General features: G+C 39.5%; 1 protein-coding gene across 18 annotated transcripts in view; it reads right to left on the bottom strand.

The window, feature by feature from the left end:
* Positions 1–22,865, bottom strand: part of FGGY (FGGY carbohydrate kinase domain containing) — a 325,223-nt gene that overhangs the window by 84,639 nt on the left and 217,719 nt on the right. For 16 of the 18 annotated variants that reach the window (XR_009725433.1, XM_061353407.1, XM_061353412.1 and 13 more), the window contains one exon: positions 4,808–4,923. The exons of 1 other annotated variant lie outside the window; for it this stretch is intronic. Coding sequence is in view for 15 of the 17 variants with exons in the window: in XM_061353407.1 (XP_061209391.1) it covers positions 4,808–4,923 (116 nt within the window). In the remaining 2 variants the exon portion in view is untranslated. Of the gene's footprint in view, positions 1–3,909; positions 4,039–4,807; positions 4,924–22,865 lie in introns of those variants that run through there. One more of the 18 variants, XM_061353420.1, reaches the window with a different exon arrangement.

Here is a 22,865-nt window from a genome sequence, read left to right as displayed (position 1 = left end):
TACAATTCTACTGGCCCTTCTTTTCAGGGCATTCAAAATGGCATACACAAATGCCCAGGTACATTGAAACAACAAGCTTCCAGTCCCCAAAGTTCTGGAATTAAGAGAAGAGCTATAGACAAGAACTATCCTATCTGCTGAAATCACAATCTGTCCATGCAAGAGTTATTTTCAAGTACTCCACGTTCAAGGCAAGCACTGATTTTCCATAAAATTTCTGAGATTTAAACAATCCAAATACTTTTCTTAGTTTAGCCTCAGATGTTCATAAAGATCCCATAAATATGAGCTGTGTATTTATTCATTTCTGAGAATCTGGCTCTAAATTCCTAGTCAGAAAAAGCTGGGAAATGGGTTTATGAAATCTTTATCATGTTGAAGGGCTGTATTTCCAAATATGAGATCTGCTTTTAAAAAAAAATCCTTAAAATCAGTGCACTGCTCCATCACAGCTGGAAGAAAGTGACAAAACTGCCTTTCACAAAAGGTGTATTTTAGCCTTCAATACACAACCTACAAGATCAGTAAGACCTATTCTGCAGTACCTGCAATGCTCTCTCAGACAAAGACCCATCTTCAACCAAGAAGAGACCTGGTATAAAATACTACCATTCAATAAAAAATCATTACTTGGTCCCTAAAGTAGCCCCTGAAGTAGAGAGCTGTGGTGAAAATTTATCAGGCATTTTCCTCCAAATGGAATATATGCTTCAGTACCCTAAAAGGTCTGGAGTACATGAAATTTTAAAGGGATTGTTAATGTCTTTCTAGGTTTTATAATACCACAAAGAGATGCTCATCATGTGCTATCGCCACAGCAGATAAATGCTAATGCCTGTAGTATACTACACTTTCAGAGTGGTTTTGAATACAAGACATCTTCTACTCTCTTGGTGGGCAAATTAATGGGATCAATAAATTTTGTAGTATCTCCAGATAAGACTCTTTACCTTCACAGACATGAGTAGTAAATCCATGAGGTACAGAAAGGACCACAAACAACTTATGACATGGATTCCCTGAAAGGTTAATCTGCTCTGAAAAATGTAAAATGTCAAAGGCCTGGGAACTCTCATATGTGAACCCACATCTTGATGTGGGAAAAGTCTGTGGAAGATCCTAAAGGTCAGGCGTGAGGGTCCCCCTTATCAACAAGGTCATGTGTTAAGTTAAACTGAAACTAGGAGAAGCGCACTACCTGGAACCACAAGCACCACTGTGATTACAGTAAATATATCCTCAAAGGGCAAGCCATTTTAAAAGTGATGTTTAAAAGAGATGTTATCAGAATAAAGAACTATGCACATTAGAGAAGTTGTTCTTAAGTAATCTCCATAAATATTTTCAATGTAATGAAAGGTAAAGCTACTTATAAAAAACTACCTATTCATCTATAGTTATTTCTGATTGGAAATTACTTTTTAAAAGAGATCTAATAAAACAAAGGCAAAACCATGTAACCTTTCTGCCTATTTTAAACTGGTCAACCATGTATTTACTTTTGTACAGTAAGAAAATGTTGCCAATTTTATCTTGGGACATTTTGCTTTGTTTAGAAAGAAATTATGATTGAGAGCCTGCTAATCTTTTAGGAGAGATATGTGAGAAAAATACCATTATCGCTCTTTGTAAGGGGGTCATGCAGGCACTAAAATACATCCTCGTATTTGAGCTAAATGAACCTTAAGCAGACATCCACTGACTTGGACAAGCTTGAGAACTGAAAAGGAAATTCCACTAGAATTACTTCAGACTTTTTAGTTTTTGGTTTTGTTTTCATTTTAGGAGGAGTTTTTGACCATGCACAATCTCCCTTCAACCTACTCCTACCTAGGTTATCTGGCAGGTTCGAGTTCCTTAATCTGCAAGCCTGCTAAATCTACTGCTTCAAATTCTTTTCTGTCAGCTGTAGCACACTGTGATGTGCCTCCTGGAAGCACACACTCGTAACTGTTTGTCCAGATGAATTACTTAAACAAATTGCCTTTCTTTTGTATAATGTGATGAAGTTAACAGCCACTGAGGCCGTTCACTTATGGGACAGTGCCCTGAAGCAATATTATAAATACAACTTGAGCTGAGTTTTGCAAGGTGTGATCCTGTGTTCTTTGGGCTCAGTATAGCACTTGTGGGCTCCTGGCAGGAGGTTTATGCAGTGATGGTGCCTCGCCACCAATGCGGATGCCTTGGGAGTTGGTAGGAAACAGCCTTCCACTGTAGAAGACTACAGTTTGACCAGTGCTGCTTGAGCATGGAATGGCACTTTTTCAGTAGGTGGATCTACGTTGTCCTGGTCAATTTAAAGTCATTAAAGGAAAGCCGAGCTTATTCAGGGTGCTTTTCCCAAGTCCAGCAACACTACTCATTAAAACCAGCAAACCCCCCAAATTTTCATTGGAACAATGTCACCATTCCCATTTTCCCATGTAAAGGGACACTGATAAGATCAATGGTGGCAGAAAGCAAAGCAATGACAGCTCTCAACACAGACTTCAGCACTGTTGAGCAGCTCTTGGGTGGAGAGCGAGTTGCTTTGGTTTGGTTACATCTTGTCTCCTTCTGAAGGTAAACCCTTCCAAGAGACTCCAACAGGCGCAGTGTGGAAGATAAAGGAATGAAGGAGTAGTTGCTATCTGGTTTCTACATTCCTAGAGGAGCTCCTTACCCCCCCTCTTCATACACACATGAATGAAGGTCACTGTTCTGCTTTTTTATGATTTCATCCCTCAGCTACATGTAATGAATGTAACACCTTCCTTCTTAAAAAAGGCAAGGTCAGACAAATGGGCATGAAAATAAGCATATATTCTACAAAGGCCAGGTTTCAGTGTCTTATACTTTGGATACACCTAAGGTAATCAGCCCAAGAATCCGAAAATCGAAGGATTTCCCAAGGTGAGGAAAAGTTTGTGCTTTTCAGAAGCTTTAAGTTGCAGCCCACAGCTTGGTGCAATTCCAGAGGTCAGATTCTGCTTCTTCAACACCAGCTGAGACGCACCCAGATATTCTATGGTTTGTTTCTTGAAAACTAACACAATTGCCCAGGGAGCTGGACACTCTCCCCATTAACTGAGGAAAACAGTTTTGTCTTGCAAGAAGCCCCTATCATAGAATCATAGAATGGTTTGGGTTGGAAAGGACCTTAAGATCATCCAGTTCCAACCCCTTGCCGTGGGCAGGGATGCCTCACTCTCTAGACCATGTTACCCAAGGCTCTCTCCAACCTGGCCTTGAACACTGCCAGGGATGGAGCATTTACCACTTCTTTGAGCAATCTGTGCCAGTGCCTCATCACCCTCACAGTAACAAACTTCTTTATAGCCAACCTATCATCAGAAGTTAATTTACTGATTTATTTTGTAAACCTCGTGTTGTAACAAAAATGTAAGCCTGATATTGGAAATGAATAATGTTTTGTCTTGCTAAATGTTGAACCATATATAGATCAGTTTTATGAGGCTTCCATCACAACAGAAAGCCCTTTTTATTAATGGCTACTTTATCATTTCAAACATGTATGTTTAGTTACTTGAAATGGCAAATTGCTTTGCACTGTCCTTGAAGTGCATTGCATAAATATTACATTAAAGCCTTAGCTTACACTTCATAAATAATTCATTTTTAAAATACCCTTCCATTGGATCACCAGTTGCTGAGATGTTCAATTTTTCTGGTAAAAACATGTATTTATTGCAAGTCTTATTTTAACTTGTTGAAGATTTGCTGAAAGCCACATGTGATAGATGCTGTAAGAACTGTATTCCAACTAAAACCTCAGGAAGCTAAAAGCCTCATATTCCTTGTGGGTTTAATACCTTTGCATAAGCAGTTTCAGTTGCAGGGGAAAAGCTGAAATCTATTCAAGGAAGCTTTCAAGTACAATTTTCTGATAATCTGAAAATGACTTACAGTATATTTTGTGATGATCAGAAAAGGTAATAGATTTCATTGCATTTCATTTCACTACAGTCCTCCCTCCGCCATTTCCATTTCATGTTACTGCATTTAAACTGCTGTACAAACTTGTTCAAAGTGCTAGACATTAAAAAAAAATCAAAGGAAATTTTAGATAATTAACTTTGATGAATGAGCAGATTTCAGTTCATGTCTGGCAATATTCTTGTTAATGACATGTCTGCTTAGGACATCCATTAAAAGTCCATTAACTTAACAGGGAAAGTCTAATAAAGTTATCCTGGAAATTTTCTGGTATATTAACATTATGGACTTTTAATGAATATCTGCTGTAGGAATTACTATTAGCAAGGCTACCATTCTAATTAAACTTAGGCTCCAAGAGAGTGGAAAAAAGGGTATGAAGATAACAAGCACAAGTAGCACTTCTCTTGAAACTACTGTAAGGGCGATTGGTACAGGTTGCAAAACCTGCTGTCAGTAACAGCTATAAATTACTACATTGTGGCTTTTTTTTTGGAGCCTGCCTTTCACTACACCCATATCAAGTATTTCCTTCATGGAATCAGTTGCTGAGGCTCCCGTTTACTTCTCTGCTGTTGAGACTGAGCAGTACTGAAAGGCTTGCTAGGCCTTTCAGAAGGGCAGAAGTTAGAAAACTGGAACAGATTTTCATGACAATGCAAGGTATAAAGTGTACTTAGGAAAGCTGTCACTTACGGCATGCAGCCTTGTTATCAACCGCTCTGAAGCTTTATCAGGTCCTGCTACATTCCTCCTGACATTCACACTAACACAGAAAAAGATCTTTTTATATATATGCATCTTTTAATATATATATATCTTTATATATATGTATATATAACTTTTCAGGTATAGGTACAAAACATACCTATTTTTTCATACTTATCCTCTACCAAATCTTCCAAACCAATCATTTTCCAGAAACTGTCATCCCAACCTTTATCTGAGGTATACGTCCACTTGCACACTACTGTACAGAGGGACCTAGAAAAGAGACAATACAGGCACAGAATGAGGCAAATGAACACAATTTGGTTTTAAACTTGTGACTAGAAAGAAGTTTGTGCAAAATCACCTCTTCATTCACTGTCAGAATTTCCAAGCATAATGGTAGCACTAAAGAAAGAGTTGGTTTCTGTTTGGAGTGTATGTCCTGAAGACCTTAAAAGGACCTTATGTTTAAGATTCTTCTCTGCTGAAACAACTCCTGGTCTGGCCACTTCATTGCATAAATCAGTCAAATAACAGGCCATGCATATGCCTAGAAGACAGCACAGCATGAGCCAAATAGCTCTTTAGCAAGCAGCTCAGAGAAAGATTCTGGTTATTCCAGGCTCTGCCTAAGCAGCAATGTTTCGCACATGGTGTGTCCTTAGGAAAACTTGCTATTAACTTATGTTCAAGCTACATTACAATTTACAGGAGATTATGGGTACACTGATAATTAGGTGAAATGGCACTGCTTCAATGCCTGCAGGTACAAGATGCCTTTATCAGGTGAATGCGTATAAGCAAGTTCACATCCAGCTAACAGAGCTCTTGCACAGGATGTATTCAAGTACCAGTCCCCTGAGGTTTGCATTTCAGCAGAAGCTGATGGCAGTTCAGTGACACACTGAAGCAGCATTAGCCATGAAGCCACTCAATGCAGTATCAAGTCGCATTCCTGATAAGCTGATGCTGAACTTAACTGTGACAATACAGGGCAGACTTCAGGAGCAGAATACGAACAAAAGACAAGAGCACCTGTAAAAATGTCTATCGGAACAAATAGAATGGGGTTTTCCTTTTAATTCCCAACCTCTCATTACCCTCAAAATCCTAATAACCTTACTGAGGATTTAGCATTACACAAACTGTTTTCTGTATGAACACTACGAAGTACCTCGGAAGATCAGTATTAAATCCTGCCTGAAGTCAATAAACCAAAAGGCATTAAAAATGCTGAATACCACTGAAAACTTTAGCTTCCTACAGCCTTGAGCATGCTACAGTACCATCGAGAGCAAGACATCTCAGATGCATCTCAAGGAAAGAACACCATAACTGTTCTTGGAAAGAGAAACCCCTTTCAGAGATGGATTTGCTTTGATGTCTTACGAGACAGCTTATTTGAGACCCATTTTCAGCCAAGGTGTGCTTTCACAGATGTATTATTTTCATTAGGATGAACATGCATATTCAAATCAAACTGGATTCTCACAGGGTGGGACAGTTAAAAGGCACTGTTCTCAATGCACAGCTTCCTGAGCAGAAGGTGCTTTTCCGTATCCAGGATAAAAATGTGTATTTCAAATGCATCGTGTTTCACTGCTCTTTTTGAATGACCAGGGGTTTACAGCCAGAGGTGTGGTGATGTCCATTTGCAATCCTACTGTTTATAAAAGGTGTACTTTTTGCTCTTTGCAATGAAAGAATTTATTAACATTACAGATTTGTGGGGGAAAGAAATAGGGATAACTATTTATATCCTTATAAATACTCTGAGGATTATTTCAGGGTTACTCTTCAAACAGTTTTGACACAGGTTAAGAATAGATCAGACAATTACAGTTGAGTGTCTGCTTTGAAAACAGAAAAGCACATGACCTGTAAGTGCAGCAATGATAGTGTTGATACAAGAAATTCCAATTTCCAAGGATTTAAAAGCCAGACACAGGAATCTAATTAGAACCTGAAGAAAATATTGGGGGAAAAATAAACAAAAAAATCCCCAAATCAGCTCAAACCTCTCACTGAAAGCCAAAATATAGCCAGGATATTTGAAATAAAGATCACATCACAGAATCACAGAATGGCTGAGGATTGAAGGGACCACTGAGGGTCATCTAGTTTAACTTCCCTGCTCAAGCAGGGTCACCTGGAACACATTGCTCAGGACTGCATCCAGATGCCTCTTCAGTATCTCCAGGGAAGGAGACTCCACAACCTCTCCAGGCAATCTATTCCAATGCTCAGTCATCACTTCAGGAAAAAGTTGGACATGAAGAGCGAAACAATAATGCATCAAGTTTTCCCAAATACGGTAAATACCAAATCACAACAAATATCATCACAGCTCAACATGTATTTTTCTAATTAGATCAATGCTATGAACTATTGCCACACACTGAAAAAAACGCTCTAAGGATGAGAGCTAAACGTCACAGCTCCCCACTTTCGAAGACCACAAAGCAATTCCTTCTGTCTCCATGCTTATCCAAAGAGAAACTGGAGCAGTCTTGCTGGTTGCCAAAGAGCATGTTTTAAACAGGGGCCAATTCTTGCATACAGCTCACTCTGAGGAACACCACATTAAATATATATGCCCACTGAGACAGAGTAAACAGGGACAGACCAGCCCTTGCCAATCCACCAAATTCCAGCATATTGGAGCTCTCTCACTGGATATGGCTGGACTAAACATACTCTAGTATGAAATGGCAATGAGGTTGTGGGCATTTTCATCCTACTTGTGTAGGTATACAAATGCGAAGTGCTTACAGAAGAAGGATAGATGATTTCTGGTTGAATTTTTAAATACAATATAGAAAACACGAATTGGGAAGAACACCTCTTCCATATGAACTGGCAGATCCATCAGTGGAAGGTTCTGATATGAAGATCAAATCTGAGCTAAAACACTAACAGGTTTTTATTGTCATGGTCACAAGAAGAACCTCAAAATACTTTTTGTAAACACAGTCCAAGCCTTTACATTTCTCTGGGATTTAACCTGCTTATTCCACCCTTGCCACCACTCACTGACACCTAAAAAGTACATGTTTAATTGAACAATATACAAATCATTAATATCTAAGAGAAAGTATTATACTGCAGAAAGGCACTGTGGTCTCTTAGACAACAGTTCAAGAAAGGATTTGAGATGCCCATAACAAGAGATCAACTTTACTATGTGCTTCAAAAGAATTTTGGAACTTGATGATCTTAAGGTCCTTTCCAACCCTAACTATTCTATGATTCTAACCTGCTTATGTTGAACTCAAATCCCTGCTACCTACCTATGAGGTGCTCTCCAAGAATTACACACAGCTGCTCAATTTATGTATCCTAGAGAGTTGCATGCACATGTAGAGAGCACAGTTTGCTCCTGGTTGTCCACTCTTGAATACGAATAGCATAGACATATATTAGCTTTATGGGAGATCACTGAAATTCTCCTCCAGAGTATCACACCCAGAAGGTGATAGCATGACTTGTAACTTGGAAAAAGTGTATCCAGAAGGATGGTAAAGAGGAAGCAGAGGAACCAAATCATTGCACCTACAAAGAAAGCCTCAACTACTAGAAAACTTTGTATTTCACAGAACTCCTAAATTTCATGAGACAAAGGGCAGACATTAAACAGAACCAGCACTGATATTCACTGTGGTATATTCCTTTTTTTTCCTATTTGGCAGGGTAGCCTCAATTATTTGGCCACAAACACCAGACTTGCACTAGCTGAAGCTGGATGAACCAGATGGAGAGACACAAATGTTCCTCTTCATGTCCACGCAAATGTTCACTACCAGGATCAACTGGATTCAAAGGTGCTGAGTTAATAGGCAATCATTTACACATCAGTCCTCTCCCAGCTGCCTAATGTAATGCAGGACTGGAGAAGACATGGCATGGAAGCCCTCAGTAGCACAGGCCATATTTAGCTAGGCTGAAATACCAGGAACATGAAGACTCTTTTCCTCAAGCATATTCCCAGTACAATGAAATGAAAGATTTCCTTTCTCTGTTCAGAACAAAAAGTTTTGCTTAGAATACTCCTACTGAAAAAAACCAAAACCCAACCCTTTTGCGTGGAAAAATTTTATTTGATTTAAACCAGATTTTCAACAGGAACATGATTATGTTCAGAGTTTCTTATAAATTCTAGTCTACAAAGAAATATAGGATTCGACTTGCATCCAACAGCCTCAAGAAAAGAAAGAATCCCTGCCACATCCATTAGCTTTGGCTGGACACAGCATATTACACAACCTATTCCTGTCTAGCTTTTGCACAGCTCTTGCTGAGGACTGACTGCAGATGTGGTGAAGTCCTGTATGACCAGAATCTCAGCATTCTGAAAGCCCCAGCAGCAATATACCCTCCTAAGAAAATCATGAGGTTCACAGAAGGTGTAGTGAACACACACTGATAACTCCTCAAATGCTGTCAGGAAGCAATTACTTGCCCCCACTTCAAGAGGATTCAGGGCAATGTAAGACTTATGGCCAAAGCAACTCATGTGTTCAAAGTTAGTTCATATGTGGCTTGTCCCACACTGTCTACCCATTTGGAGTATTATCTCTGTTGTACTTCTTGGAGAGAAGTAGATCAGATACTCATTAAAAAATGGGAAATTCTGTATGGACTTAGTTATTGGCATAAAAACATATCTAAGATTAAGGTCACAATAAAACTTCTCTACAGCTACTTACAAATTACCAGAGCTGTATGCTTTGGCCTGTTCTTTGCTGACACCATCTCCCAAACTCCAAAAGGGATAAAGCAAACATGGACATGACTCCCAACTCTACAGAGTCTGCCCTGCCTGGGAAAATATTTTCTGTCTTTGACAACAGAATACAGTTGGGGGTATTCTATAACTGCAGTGGTCTCCTGGAAGTCATCCTGATTTTGAGCATAGGTTAACATAAAAGTTCTGCTAACAGGGTGTTACTAAAGCAAACAGGCTTTCCCTGAAAAGCGAGCCCATAAGGCCTTTATGAATGACTATTCAAGAGGGTTGGTACAACACCAGCTAGTCTGGAAAATGAGTCAGCTACCAACTTTAAAGGCAGAGGGCTCTGTCTTGACCATCCTGAAGCAAGTGGAGCTTCACTCTTGATTCCAAAGCAAAAGGACTTGCTTCATTCATCCTAACTGCTCAGAAATTAATTTAAACTCACAGACGCAATTAATTTTGCAGGCATCTGTATCAGTGCAACAGTTTAATCACCAAATAAATTCAATGGGTCACTTCCATGAAAAATGTTCTTGCAACCTGGCTGTCATACTGACAATGACTTGGTGGTAAGGTGCCTGCTGCACCAATGCCAAGTCCTACAGAAGCTAGGATGGGATATAGTCAGGTCCCCAAAGGCATACTGTACAGTAGGATAAAGTAACTTTTTATGCTCTGTTGGCTAGATTTATTTGGAGCTGCAAAGAATCAAGTACTACAAAAGCTATATAACATTCCGGTGGCAAGGAGGAGACCTGAAACAATGGAGTGTGACTGTCACAACATCAAATGTTTTTCCTTTTGTTCTGCAAATTTTCAATTTAAAACAGATTTTGAATACAAATTGAACACCAGGGTGTAAATCCTGCTCAAGTGTACTCCTTCATACACTGACATCTGAACTGGGCTGTCACTGTCCTCCCGAATTATGCACCCCACAGTCTTTCACAAAACTGAGCAATCCACTGCTCTGACAGTCACAGATCTGATTGTGGTTCCTGCAAAAATGGTCCAGACAAGAAATTAAGATGCAGCACACACACATCCAGCATCCAAATGGTTTATATTAAACAGAACTGGGTACTGGTACTACAAGAGCCTGAAACACAGCAGAGATTATCACAGAGCAATAGGAAACATGTAATTAGCCCCTGCTCTATCATGGCTAATGTCATATACATTAATACATGACCTTTGAAACAGAACCAGGTTATTAGATCCACATACACCACTGGTATTTATATATGTATTAAATCATAGAAAAATATATTAAATTTATATACCTCTCTGCCTGCTTGGTGTATTTGGCTGCTTTGGGGGAAATGGGAAGAGGGCAGGTTATCCTAAGGGAATACTTCTCAGGTAATAGGAGAAAAAATGTGACACCTTGCCATTTAGTCTTGAAACATATAAAATGTATGAGATGCTGCCCATGTTCAGCATTTGATGAAGGGAATCAAAGAGCACTGGGTTGAGCTCACAGGGGTGTAAGAAGAGCTGCACCTACTGTCACTCAGCTACCACAGGAGATCTCACAGGCAAGTCAGTTTTAAACCACAGGGCCAAGTAAACCTGGGTGTGCTGTATTTCATATACAGTCTGCACTTCACTCACTGCACCTATTCAACAGCTCTTTAATTTCGTGTACACAAACCAAAACATGTCAGGGTCTGTTCCATCCACCCAACCGTGCAAATCCCAAGTTCCTAATATTTGCAACACACTGCTTTTTATTATTATTGCCTTTGACCCAAAGCCTATGAAATTCCTGCCTGCCCAAACCCATTGTCTTAGTACAACAGAGCAATACAACTCTTGCCCTACAAGGGTTTGCTTTCTTCTAACAAAATATTCAACATGCCAAAGGAAAAGACAGGTGGGGAAGCCTGTTTGGGACAACTAGCAGATACATTCCACATGCACTCAGAGGCTTTGACTTTCAGTCTTTGCATGTCCGAGGACTTAAATCTGGCCAATAAAGGTAGCAAGGAAACAATGGCAATCAACTTTAGCAGTTCTATTAGCTTCATCCTTTCTACACACTGAATAACAGTTACATTTATCATAAGTAATAAAAACTAGTCTGGCTGCTGTTTAAGAGTTGTTTAAAGTAGTTAAATTTCACAGCAAAAGCAGAACTTTCTCCCCACCTTGAAATCTTCACTAAAACTGCAGAGGAAAAAGAAGGTATATAAGTACATATTTAAAACTCTAGGATGAATTTCCTTCCTTCTGTGTGATGTGATGCAATGCCAAGATTTGTTAACACTAAGGTGGATGGCAATTTTGTCACAGGTGAAATAAGATTAAACTTCAGATCTCAACCTTTAAGAGCAAATGTTCCAAAACTTATTTGCATTTTCTTTTCATTTGCTTAGATGTTTTTAATATCACACTATCTCAAGTTTGGTAGAAGATACCAATACACAAAGCCATCAAACCGAAGGACAGTGAACAGCTCATGACCTATAAGCTGGATGCATCAAAGCTAACAATACTGATATTTGACTACAGAACACCTTTCCAAAGGCTTTCAAGCCAATATATTTTTTGTCAAAAAACTCAAAAAAAAATTAAAATATTATATATGATCTAAAGATTTCAGAGGTTTTCTTTAAAATCTGTGTTTAAAATATTTGTTTGACAAGATACCCTATTCCCTCCTTTTTTTCCTGAACAGTGCTGACTCAGTGAACTTGTATGGTCCTAACAGGCTCCTTCAGAGTCATAGAATCAGTGAATGGTTTGGGTTGGAAAGAACCTTAAAGCTCATCCAGTTCCAACCCCTTGCCACTGCTCAGGGAAACCTATGCTACAGATCTAAGCACAGAAATGGTCCCCATGCCTCCAAAGGCAGCTGTCTCAAGGCAGACAAAACAGCCAGATATGGCCATGACTGGTTTTCACATGCAGTAAGAGAACCTCCAACTCTGCCAAAGGTTGCATGATGTGAAGAAAAGCACTTGCCAAGAACATGTCACAAAGACTGTCTCCATGCCCACTTGCCGGCCTGCACCATTTCGGTATTATATAAATTCTCAAAGATATCCAGAAAGAAAACAGCAGAAAACAATTTCTTGTACAACCATATCCTTGTGGATTTTACAGGACTTCAATGAGAGGAGGCACCTCAAGACAGATACATTACCATGGGCTTCCAGGTCTTCTGTCAGGATACAGCATGTAGAACCACTGCTCTTGACTCCTCTGAACATATGCCACCATATGTGTGTGTGTGTGTGTGCGTGCGTGTGTGTGTGTGCGTGCGTGTGTGTGTCGAAGTCCTACTCAAAGCCCTTGGCAACAACCAGTGAGTGGGAAAGAAAGTCTTTCCATTAGTAAATCAAGAAGTTAAAATTACTTCTGTAAAGGGGAAAAAGGAGCAATTAACTCAAACCTGCTCTACTATTTGGTGTTTGTGCTGTAACACTTTGGAGGGGTTTGGCTGGCTTTTAAGTCACAGAACTTTCTACGCAAACGCACTGCTTACTTAAAGGGATAGATTTTATTGTATGAAAAATACAATTCACATTTGCAATTTTCTACACCCACATCTATAATTAATCTCCTCTGATTACAGCCACTCCCTGACAGGATTCCATGTTATATTTAAAGCCTGGGTGCCACTTTGAAGGAAAAAAAGAATAGGATCATTTTCAAAGACTACATAGCAGAACAAGGCTTCAAAGCAGCACTCGAGTATCAACCTACTGACCACCCCAACTGGAGTTAAGAGTGACCTCCAATTACCACCACAATAAGCACAGAAGTCTCTTGAGAAATAGAGTGTAGATGTTTCCTGCGCTCCAGAAAAGGTATGGGATTGATGTTGTATTATTAGACAGATAAACCTCAAAACTTAATGAGAGACTGTTGGGAAAACCACTTCTGTGACATTCAGACTTGAAGGATCAACCCACATAAATAAAATGTTCTGTTGGATAAGGTATGTTAAAAATGTAACTTTTGTATATCTTGCCAGAGATGTGAAAGTATGCATTTGATATATAAGGACTGTCAGAAAACTGGCATGTTTTACACACACCTTTACTTTGGATTGGAAGCAAGTACCTGACAGTGATTGTTTGCTGCAACCTATTTAAACCCATTCTTTAAAAACTACAAATAAATTCATCAAACATTGCAGATGTCAAAAAAAGTCATACAGCAGAAGGTGAATCACACCAACTACAATGAGATGATGTTTCCTTCACTATTTGTAAGAGTCCATAAAAGAGAAAAAAGTGCGCTTCTCCTTAGGAACACACTATCAAAAGATTTAAAGGCTTAAACTCTCAAATTCAGCTTTCCTAGAAGTTATGTCATCAGATCTGAAGGGAACCACCCATCTCAAGTGCAACATATCGAGTCAGATTAATCCCTTGTGTACATCCAATCACTTCAGTGGATTCATACCAGGGATGCATTTGGCTAAACATGTTAAATTGGCCCAGAAAGTACAAAATAAGACTATTTTATCCACCCACATACGCCTCCCCATGTCATGAGGCAAGGGGAAGCACACAGTCAGCAGACAGCTTGCTATTTTAACTTCATTCTGTATTGTATTACAGACACCCAACCAAGATTCAAGCCCATTGTCTTCAGCATTGTTGAAAAATACATAATGAGACACAGTCCTAGACACAAAAATGTATTGTCTAGACAAATCAGACATAGCATGTGGGATTGGAAATATTAATCCATTCCTTTAAAGGATGGCAAACAGAGGCAAAAGAAATGGAGTGACTTGGCCAAGGGTCAAAGAGTAAACCTTATTCAGAACCCTGAATTAAATCTTGAACTCCAGAGACTCAGGCAGAAAGACACCATTCAGATACTATGGTGCTGACTATCAAAAAATCTTCCTATGCACAACTACATTCTAAATGTTTAAATATGACAGTAAAAAGAAGCATGCACATACATAAAATTGAGTGCAAGTTTTAAAAGCTTAATAAGTAGAGGAGAGGTTATAAAAACCGTCCAAAAAAAAGGCAAGGCAAGGGAAAAGCAAAACTGGAAATAAAGCCCACAGACATAGCTGCTCCAGTCCGGCAGCCTGCCCTCTGGACTTACCTCCTACTATTATGCAACATCAGCAGTGATTCAGTTCCATTTATTCAGAAAATTATACTCTTTCAAGCAAACCACTCTGCAATAGGAAGTCAAATATCTGTTCCAATTAAGAGCTTGCATGTAAAAAACATATCTTCTCCTGTTACCTTCTTCAGGCAGTTATAACTCTTAATTAAAACTGAAAGTACCCATACCCACACCAAAAGGGTGGACAAGGACTGGGACAGGCTGCCCAGGACAGTAGAGGAATCACAAACCATGCAGACAAGGCCCTTAGTGATATGTTTTAGTGGTGGACTTGGTAGTGCTGGGGTAAAGGTTGGACTTGATGCTTTTAAAGGTCTTTTCCAACTGAGTTGATTTTATGGTTTTTTAGCTATGTTATACTAGACATTATTATTCCATAGGCTTGGCATCAGTAGCCTTAGGAAGATTGCAGTTATTAACATCCATAACACTTTATCCTTCTACTGTGTGAAAAGAAAACATAGAATATGCACATCCAACATCCCTGTTTAGGGAGCGCAGAGACTTAGAACTGTGGACTTTTCAAGTGGTTTAGAAAGTGTGTTATGATGTTGAGGGCAATGCCTGGCCAGCAGTGGACACTGATACTATACACTGACTAGTAAAGGAAATCTCCACATAGCAATGCTATACTTCATGGTGTGGTTTATGCTGTTTTCATATAAATGAGTAGACAAAAAAGACACCCTTACAACCCTAAGACATTTTGAGAGAAGGAACTGTTAGTCCAGAAATCTCTTCATAAGTTCATTATTCAGGCACATTTTACTAATTCATGAGTAAATAACACATCTGCTCCTAAGGACAAAACTGTTGAGAGGCTAATTTAGCTTGGTCCTTAAGCATGTGTGTGAGGACAAAGTCCTGAAGAAATGTCAGTAAAGTTAATGAGAGTTCTTACCAGCTTAGTCAGACCATGCTGAACTGGAACCTAGGCTGTCATGCACTTGTGGCCAGACAAAGCCTAAGTGAAACCAGAACAGAAGCAGGGAAATTGCCAAGAGTACTGCACTAGAAGAAAGTTTTAATAACTACATTTTGATGCAGACTGATCCAATTTCACATGCTAAACGCCAATGTTAGGCCCTCCTTCTTTATTCAGGCAAAACACCTTCAAGTCTTACTTGAATTAGGATGACAGGATTTGGCTGCCATGTGCACCTGAATCGAGGTTGCGTGTTAAGAGACTCCTGCACTAGCAATGAGGTGTATTGTTACCTCCTGTCACAAAAATCAGTTCAGTCAATGTATACTCTTAAAATCCTCAGTCATTCCTAAATACTAGTTATGTTTGATCAAAATGTACAGTCATCAGTATAGGTTTTCAAAAACATTTTTGATGGCTACATTTTAAGCTAAGGCATTTAAATCAAAGGGAAAGCAAAATAGCTCATTTCATACACATCATATGCTGTACTATACATACATGTCATATGCTGGTATTTTAATCTTTTAAATAACAACATCACTGCACTTATTTCTAGAGTGTATTAAATAATAACAATGGTTTGAGTTTACAGTCCTTTGGACTTGTATTCATGTTAAAACCAGGATGTAAAAACTCCAAAAGTGAGGAGATGACCAGTACTGTTTGCATAGCAAAGAAAACCCCACCGAGTAGAACTACAAGGAGTTCTGAAACAGGTAACAGAAGTGAGTAAAAGCATTCATAAATTTCCATAAAGAAAACAACAAGCTTATAACATCAGTAGGGAGAGGGACTGCAGATCAACAGAGAAAATAACAAAGGCTACAGAGTAGATAAATCAAGTGTCACTATTCCTAAGAATACACCAATAAAGACACTCAAACAATACAAGCAAGCATTATGCAACTGAACAGAGGTATAGGTATTGCTAGGACAAAAACCTTAACAGGACAAGAGCTAAAGAAAGAAAAAGAAAAAACCCACTACATTACTTGGATATCTAGACTGCTTCCAGCCATAACGATAGAGAGGAATCATACAAGGGAGCATAAACCCTCATTAACTATGCATGATTTAAAAGAACTATCCCCAGAAGGACGTTAACGTGTTGTCAGCTCTAGGATACCTTCCTAGCCCTCTGAAACAATTACTGCTGCCGTTGTAAAAGAGACTGGACAAAATGACCCACCACTTTAACTTGCTATGCCAATCAAACATCAACCCAAGGGCTCTTATAAGAATGGCTAAAAGAAAGATGTTGCTCTTCTAATTTCAGATGTTGCCTGTTACACAAGGAAGGTGGACATCAGTGGGGTTTTTACATTCATTTAAATCTTGAAAACAACTTCATCTGGGAATGAACATCCACAGCTCTCTCAGAGACAGAGCTAACCCTCCCAGGTAAGCCGTGCAATGCCCCAGCTTGCCTTCCACTAAACACTGTGAAAGGTGATGGTTGAACCAGAAGGGTGGAGTTTACCACTACTCTAAACTAATGAACCCTTTCATGCAGTTATAACAACACTAAATATTTGTCTTTCCCTTTCTTGATACTCGAATTATACTTGCAGAAAACATACTTGCAAACGCTGCAAGCACAGAGAAGAATGGACTAAAAGTCAATTTGAAACTCCTGTTAGCTGTCTGAAGAACTAAAGAATGCTTTATGAAAGAATGCTTTATTCCCTCTTTAGTGCTTTATATCCTTTTAATGAAGAAAAAAAAGGCAAGAATGTGTGTTCTACCAAATTAAATGATGGAATTAAAAGATGACTTCTTCATAGAAACTCTGGACATTTTTATATGAGAGAAATTAAGAGCAATTTTTAAAATGGAATTTTTCAAATTATTTATCTATGAGCTTGCTCCTACAAAGAGTTAGGTGTGAGTAACCTCACCTGAACGAAGAGTGGCTTTGACGTCAACTGGAGCATTTATGTAAGTCACTTGTTTGCATAAGCAAATGCAGTTTTGTGCTTTGTTTATTCTCTATAGACAGTCGTTACTACCTCCTGCAATTAAGTCAGCAATATCAGGCTGCACATCCTGCTTAATTAAGCCTTTTTCCTTAGTGTAAAGTGCTTTGCACCTTGACAAAGAAAAGCACAAAGAAAATTAAGTCGCTGATGTTCTAAGATGGCTCTAAAGGTGAGAAGGCAACTTTTGCTGCTGGAAGGCACAGACAGAAATCCTAAAGTCTGAATTTAACTGAGTTCTCCTGTCCTGACTTGCCATGGATGATATAAGAATGAGGAGGAGGAGGGACAGCACAAGACGTGCTGTCCTGCAGTAATCAGAGATATAAAACTGTGGACTGCAGAAATGAAAAACAGAAATAGACAAACAAACAACATCCAGATCAAAATCTCACAGCAAGTGCCACCTAAAAGGCAGCACCTCGTTAAAGAGGATTTTCTGGGAGAAGGAATAATGTCTCATAGCATGGGCTAAACACACAGTACGTTAACTGTCTGAAGATGCTCTTGTCATACAACATGTGCTGCCAGTCAGATTACTCAGCTGGAGCAAGGCATCAGATGAAACTTCTCTGGGTTGACTGACCTTGATTTCTCCAAACATACAATTTCTTCATAATCACTGCAAATTAATCTCAATCAATAACATACAGACTGTTTGCAAAATATTATCTGTGTCATACTGAAATCACAGATTATCTTTTCTGGGCTGTAAGTGGGCAAAAAGTTCAGAGGAGTAAAAAGAACAGTGTAAGAACAGTTCTCCAAACACTGATACAACCAACAGCCTGTTCATACCAACATACTTGGACAGCAAATAAAGGACCGAGACCAGCAAAGCACTTAAGCACATGCTTTGACTTTAAGCACGTGCCTAAGTGCTTTGCTGGAAAAAAGCCCAAAGAACAGGATGAACATGGTTAACTGAAAAGCCCTTTAGAACTGGACTGTTTTGTTTTTCCATTAACTGTAGTTGCTAGTAAACACACGTTTGGCCTCAGCATCCTGCCCAGGATCACAAAATAGTGATCTGGTATAAGCAATCTCTTTACTCAGTGAAGTTCCACGAATTGGAGGGGAGGGGACTGCAAGACATGCTCAGGATTTAGGCTACTTACAAGGCACCAGTAGAAGGCCTCACATGAAGGCCTCAACCATTAAATAGTCATAGAATAGTTTAGGTTGGAAAAGACCTTAAGATCATCCAGTTCCAACCCCCCTGCCATGGGTAGGGATGTCTCACACTGGACCATGTCCCCCAAGACTCTGTCCAACCTGGCCTTGAACACTGCCAGGGATGGAGTATTCACCACTTCTTTGGGCAACCTGTTCCGGTGCCTCACCACCCTCATGGTAAAGAACTTCTCCCTTATATCTAACCTGAACTTCCCCTGTTTTAGTTTGAACCCATCACCTCTTATCCTATTGCTACAACCCCTGATGAAGAGTCCCTCTCCAGCATCCTTGTAGGCCCCTTTCAGAAACTGGAAGGCTGCTACGAGCAAATACTCTTTTAGTACTGCATTGTCCTGACTCTTTCACCTCTTACATCAGACTCCACAGAACATATTTTAGAGACTTCAAAGAAGGCACAAAACACCACCATGGGACCAATGGCTCCTCTTCCTGTCTGCCACTTGTGAAGGAAAGAAACGCAAACTTGCAGAAGATAATTTCCGAATCTGGGCCTTGGGAATGTGACAGTTTTATTTCATTACGCCCACTTTGGTCTATTAAAAACTTTTTTATACGCATCAAATTTACCCCCCAAAACCAAAATGAAAACAAAATTCCCTAGAACACCTTCAGCAAAATGCTTAAGTGAAGAAAAGGCTGGAGTCCAAAAATGGAAAGATGATTAGGGAGGGAGGTGAAGTTGGAATGAAACAATAATAAAAAGCCCTAAGAACACATCATATATTCATAGTTCTCGAGTCATTAAGGCTCTGCATGACAGCTCTCACAAGCACCGCTATGGCAAACTCGCTGCCTTTTAAGCAGGAGTGAAAGTGGTTAAGCCCTAGGACAAATAATTTGAAAATCTCAGCACAAGTCTGATCTCAGCGAGTTGAAAGGAATGCAGACTGCCCAAAAACACAGCAGCTGTTTGTTTTTTCTGCCACCTTTCCAAGGTTCATGTCTGGAGTGAGGATAAACAGTTCGGGGGAAAAAAAGTTCTGTGGAGTTCAGACTTTAAGAAAATAAAACATCAGACTCATATTTCTTGTAGAAAGATTAACCCACCCCCCCAAAACCTTAAATTATTCAGCCCTGGAAGTTTTCAGGTAGAGCTCTTAGGAGCAGAGGTAGATGGCTTGAGGCTTCAATATATTAAACTGCTTTCTCTAAAGCAGCCTGCATTTTCAAATGCTTGGCCTGATGTGGTTTTTCTTGAGCAATATTTCTCCAAGCAGAGTTTCAAATTTAATAAGGTCAAACCATATTCCCTATTTTATGCACGCATGTGTGCATACACACATACACAAATAGAGGCCCTTGCAGATAAACCAAAATGTAACTGAGATAGCGGGTGAAGCCTTAGAGATCAGCCTGAAGTGATTCCCATCAGCACAGCAGATATTAGAGCTACAAGGAAATTCAGGCTATGTCATTTTGGACATCACCCTTTTTTACTTTCCCTCCTCCTTTCTCTCCCTCTTATTCTGTTTGTGCCAAAGTAAATGAGAATCTACTTTAATTAATTAGGAATCTCTTGACTCTTAGTATTTTAGGAGGTACAACTTTCCTTTGATCCACATTTAAAGAGACATAACCTGAAGGAGTTAACAGGAAATTTATTTGGATAGATTACCAGTGGAACTAACCTGTGTAAATAGGGATTGTCTGTGTTGTTACAGACAGGTCAGAAAGAGCAGGAAATTTCAGGCACCATGTTGAGTTTCAACATCTGTTTATGAACTGTCCCTTATACACAAAATGAAGAGTTGCTACAGGACAAAGAATACAAACCCAGGAAGTATGAAACCAACTGGAACCCCTCCAGAGAGCTCTCCTGTTATATTCATACCTGTTGCTACTGGGGCACCAGTGTAAGGAATGGTGAGCATTCAAGAATTCTAAGTTGTCTTTGAGACATACATTCAAATTACACAGATCATGGACAAACATTACCCCATATGACTTAGGAAAATACCATTCATGAAGGAGACTACATCAACTGCTCCTTCCAAATCCAGACCGCACACAGACAGAGCCTTGGGTGACATAGTCTAGTGTGAGGCAACCCCGTGGTAGGGGGTTGAATGATCTTAAGGTGCTTCCCAACCCTAACCCCATTCTATGATTCTGTGTATGCCCACGAACTCAGGGATAGAAGGAAGCAGGGCAGAGCAGAAGGGAATGGGACAAAGATGAAGGGCAGGTGGCAACAGTGTATCATGCTCTTACATTCTCCCCTTTTCCTTTTAGGGAGATGAAAGCAATATGCAGCATTAACCTTGCATACGGATGCTGTGTTCAAGGAGCTAAGGACAACACCACTCCTACTTTTTCCATTTAGACAGGAAGCACACCCAAGTTTTTTTCCTTGGAAGTAAAATTATATCATAATATTGCTTTTTTCCAATAGATCCTGTATTAGCTATTTTATATACATTAACAAGCAACAGAAACTCCCAAGTACAAGATGGAAACTCCAGGAAAAGTTTTATGTGTATTTTGTGGCATGGTCTGCCCCCTGTCATCACTTTAAATATAAAGGCACCTTACAGTGTAGATGTGGCCTCATCCCTCAGAAGAAAGAGGAAAATGAGGGTGGAAGGAGAGGATAGTATCTGTCAAAGTTGTAAGTTTCAAACTACAGTGAATGAAAGTTGGGGCTCCTTCCTTCATCTAACGGCATGTGCTACATATGCATAAATGCAAGTGGGTTTTAGGGGTGGTCAGGGTTTTGTACATAAGAGGCATCTGCCTTTTTGCCCATCTTCAGATACATTTTTCCCAATCAGCTTTCATATAAGAAGGGTTTTCCTACTTTATTTCCCATTTTGACAGAAATTCCTTGCATGTAGGTACCAGAGGCAATTTCCAGGCCACTTTCCATGGACTCTCTTCTGCTCAGAGAGACATTGGCACATGGAGCCTGGGAGGGAGGAGCCACAGTTCCGGGGCTCTGGGCTGACAGCAGCTCACCGGGTAACACAGGGACAGGCTCTCTGAGGAATGCTTGTTGTGTCCAAGTCCCCACTCAGGAGAGGCCAAGGATGTATCTATACTGCAGAACACCAGCAAGCTCATAACTCAGGCTGACAGATCTTGAATCGAGCACACAAACTAAACTGAAGTGGACAAACACAGGTTTTAACTTAGATTAGCAGCTCCAGAGCCACTTTAAAGCTGAGTGTGACCAATCTGAACTAAACATACATAAACCCCAGATATTATCTGATAGTAAAGCATAAAACACAGAACTTCCCCTTCACTTTACATTAAACAAACAGCCATGGCGAAGTCTGAAATTTCAACTATCCTATCCACAGAAGAATTAAGATTCCAATGCAGGGTCTGACAAGCAATAAGCATAACTTCAGTCATCTTTGCTGTATCACACAGCAATCATGATTGCTTCATCTGTTTCTCTCAAGTCAGACAGTCAAAATCCTACCACTGAAATTTAATTAAAGAAGGTAGTAAGAAAATAAACAACCTTTCTTGGAATGTCTTTGATTCCATGGGTACATATACATTTCATCCACTGCAGACTGAATTACAACCTTTCATCTAAAGAGCAGCTTAATGGAATGGCAGAGGAATAAAGAACATGGGAAGGAAAAAACAAATCCTTGGTGATTTCATATAACACATTATATATTTATATAACATCAGACTCACTATCTGGCAACATCAATTTGCAAGCTATAGGAAAAGTGTTCACTATCTCAATGTAAGTAGAAGGCACAGCTAGGCACTTGCACCAAATCAATACCCAGCTCTTACTTAAAGCAGCAGATAGTCCACCACAACCAAGAAATGACAGAACACATACACAGAAGTGTCTGCTTTCTTTAGACACATTCTTGAAAGCACTGTATCATTGATCTAAGATTATTTTTATAGGCAGATGACAGGTCAAGCATAAAAGTACACTATTTTAAAGGTTACGGAGTTGGCAAAACTGGTGTCACTGCCATGGACTAGGAATCTCATTTTCATTTGGAGTCTTCCTTGTCAGGTTATTTACATTTCACAGTTAAAAGGCTCCTCTCTGGATAATATGAATGCTAAAACAAATAAGGGAAAAAGCCCTATGCAAGCTAATGCTACTTTAAAGAGATAATGTAAATCAACCCTGACACCATCAGTGTCATCCTAAAGCACGATGAGAATTTCCAGTGAAAGTTACTGACATTAAACAGATTGAGATAGCCAGCCAACAAAAATAAAGCAAACGTGTAAGTAAACTGCCTTCCAGGCCAAGGCTGTTGTTCCAGCCATGTCTTACAGGGAAAGGGAC

The sequence above is a fragment of the Neopsephotus bourkii genome, unplaced genomic scaffold, assembly GCF_033783945.1.
Source record: "Neopsephotus bourkii isolate Nb327-2 ecotype Australia unplaced genomic scaffold, CSIRO-AGI_Nbou_v1 NB_673, whole genome shotgun sequence".
NCBI classification, from domain to species: domain Eukaryota; kingdom Metazoa; phylum Chordata; class Aves; order Psittaciformes; family Psittacidae; genus Neopsephotus; species Neopsephotus bourkii.
The sequence above is the reverse complement of the archived record's forward strand: the minus strand, read 5'-3'. Positions and strand labels throughout refer to the sequence as shown.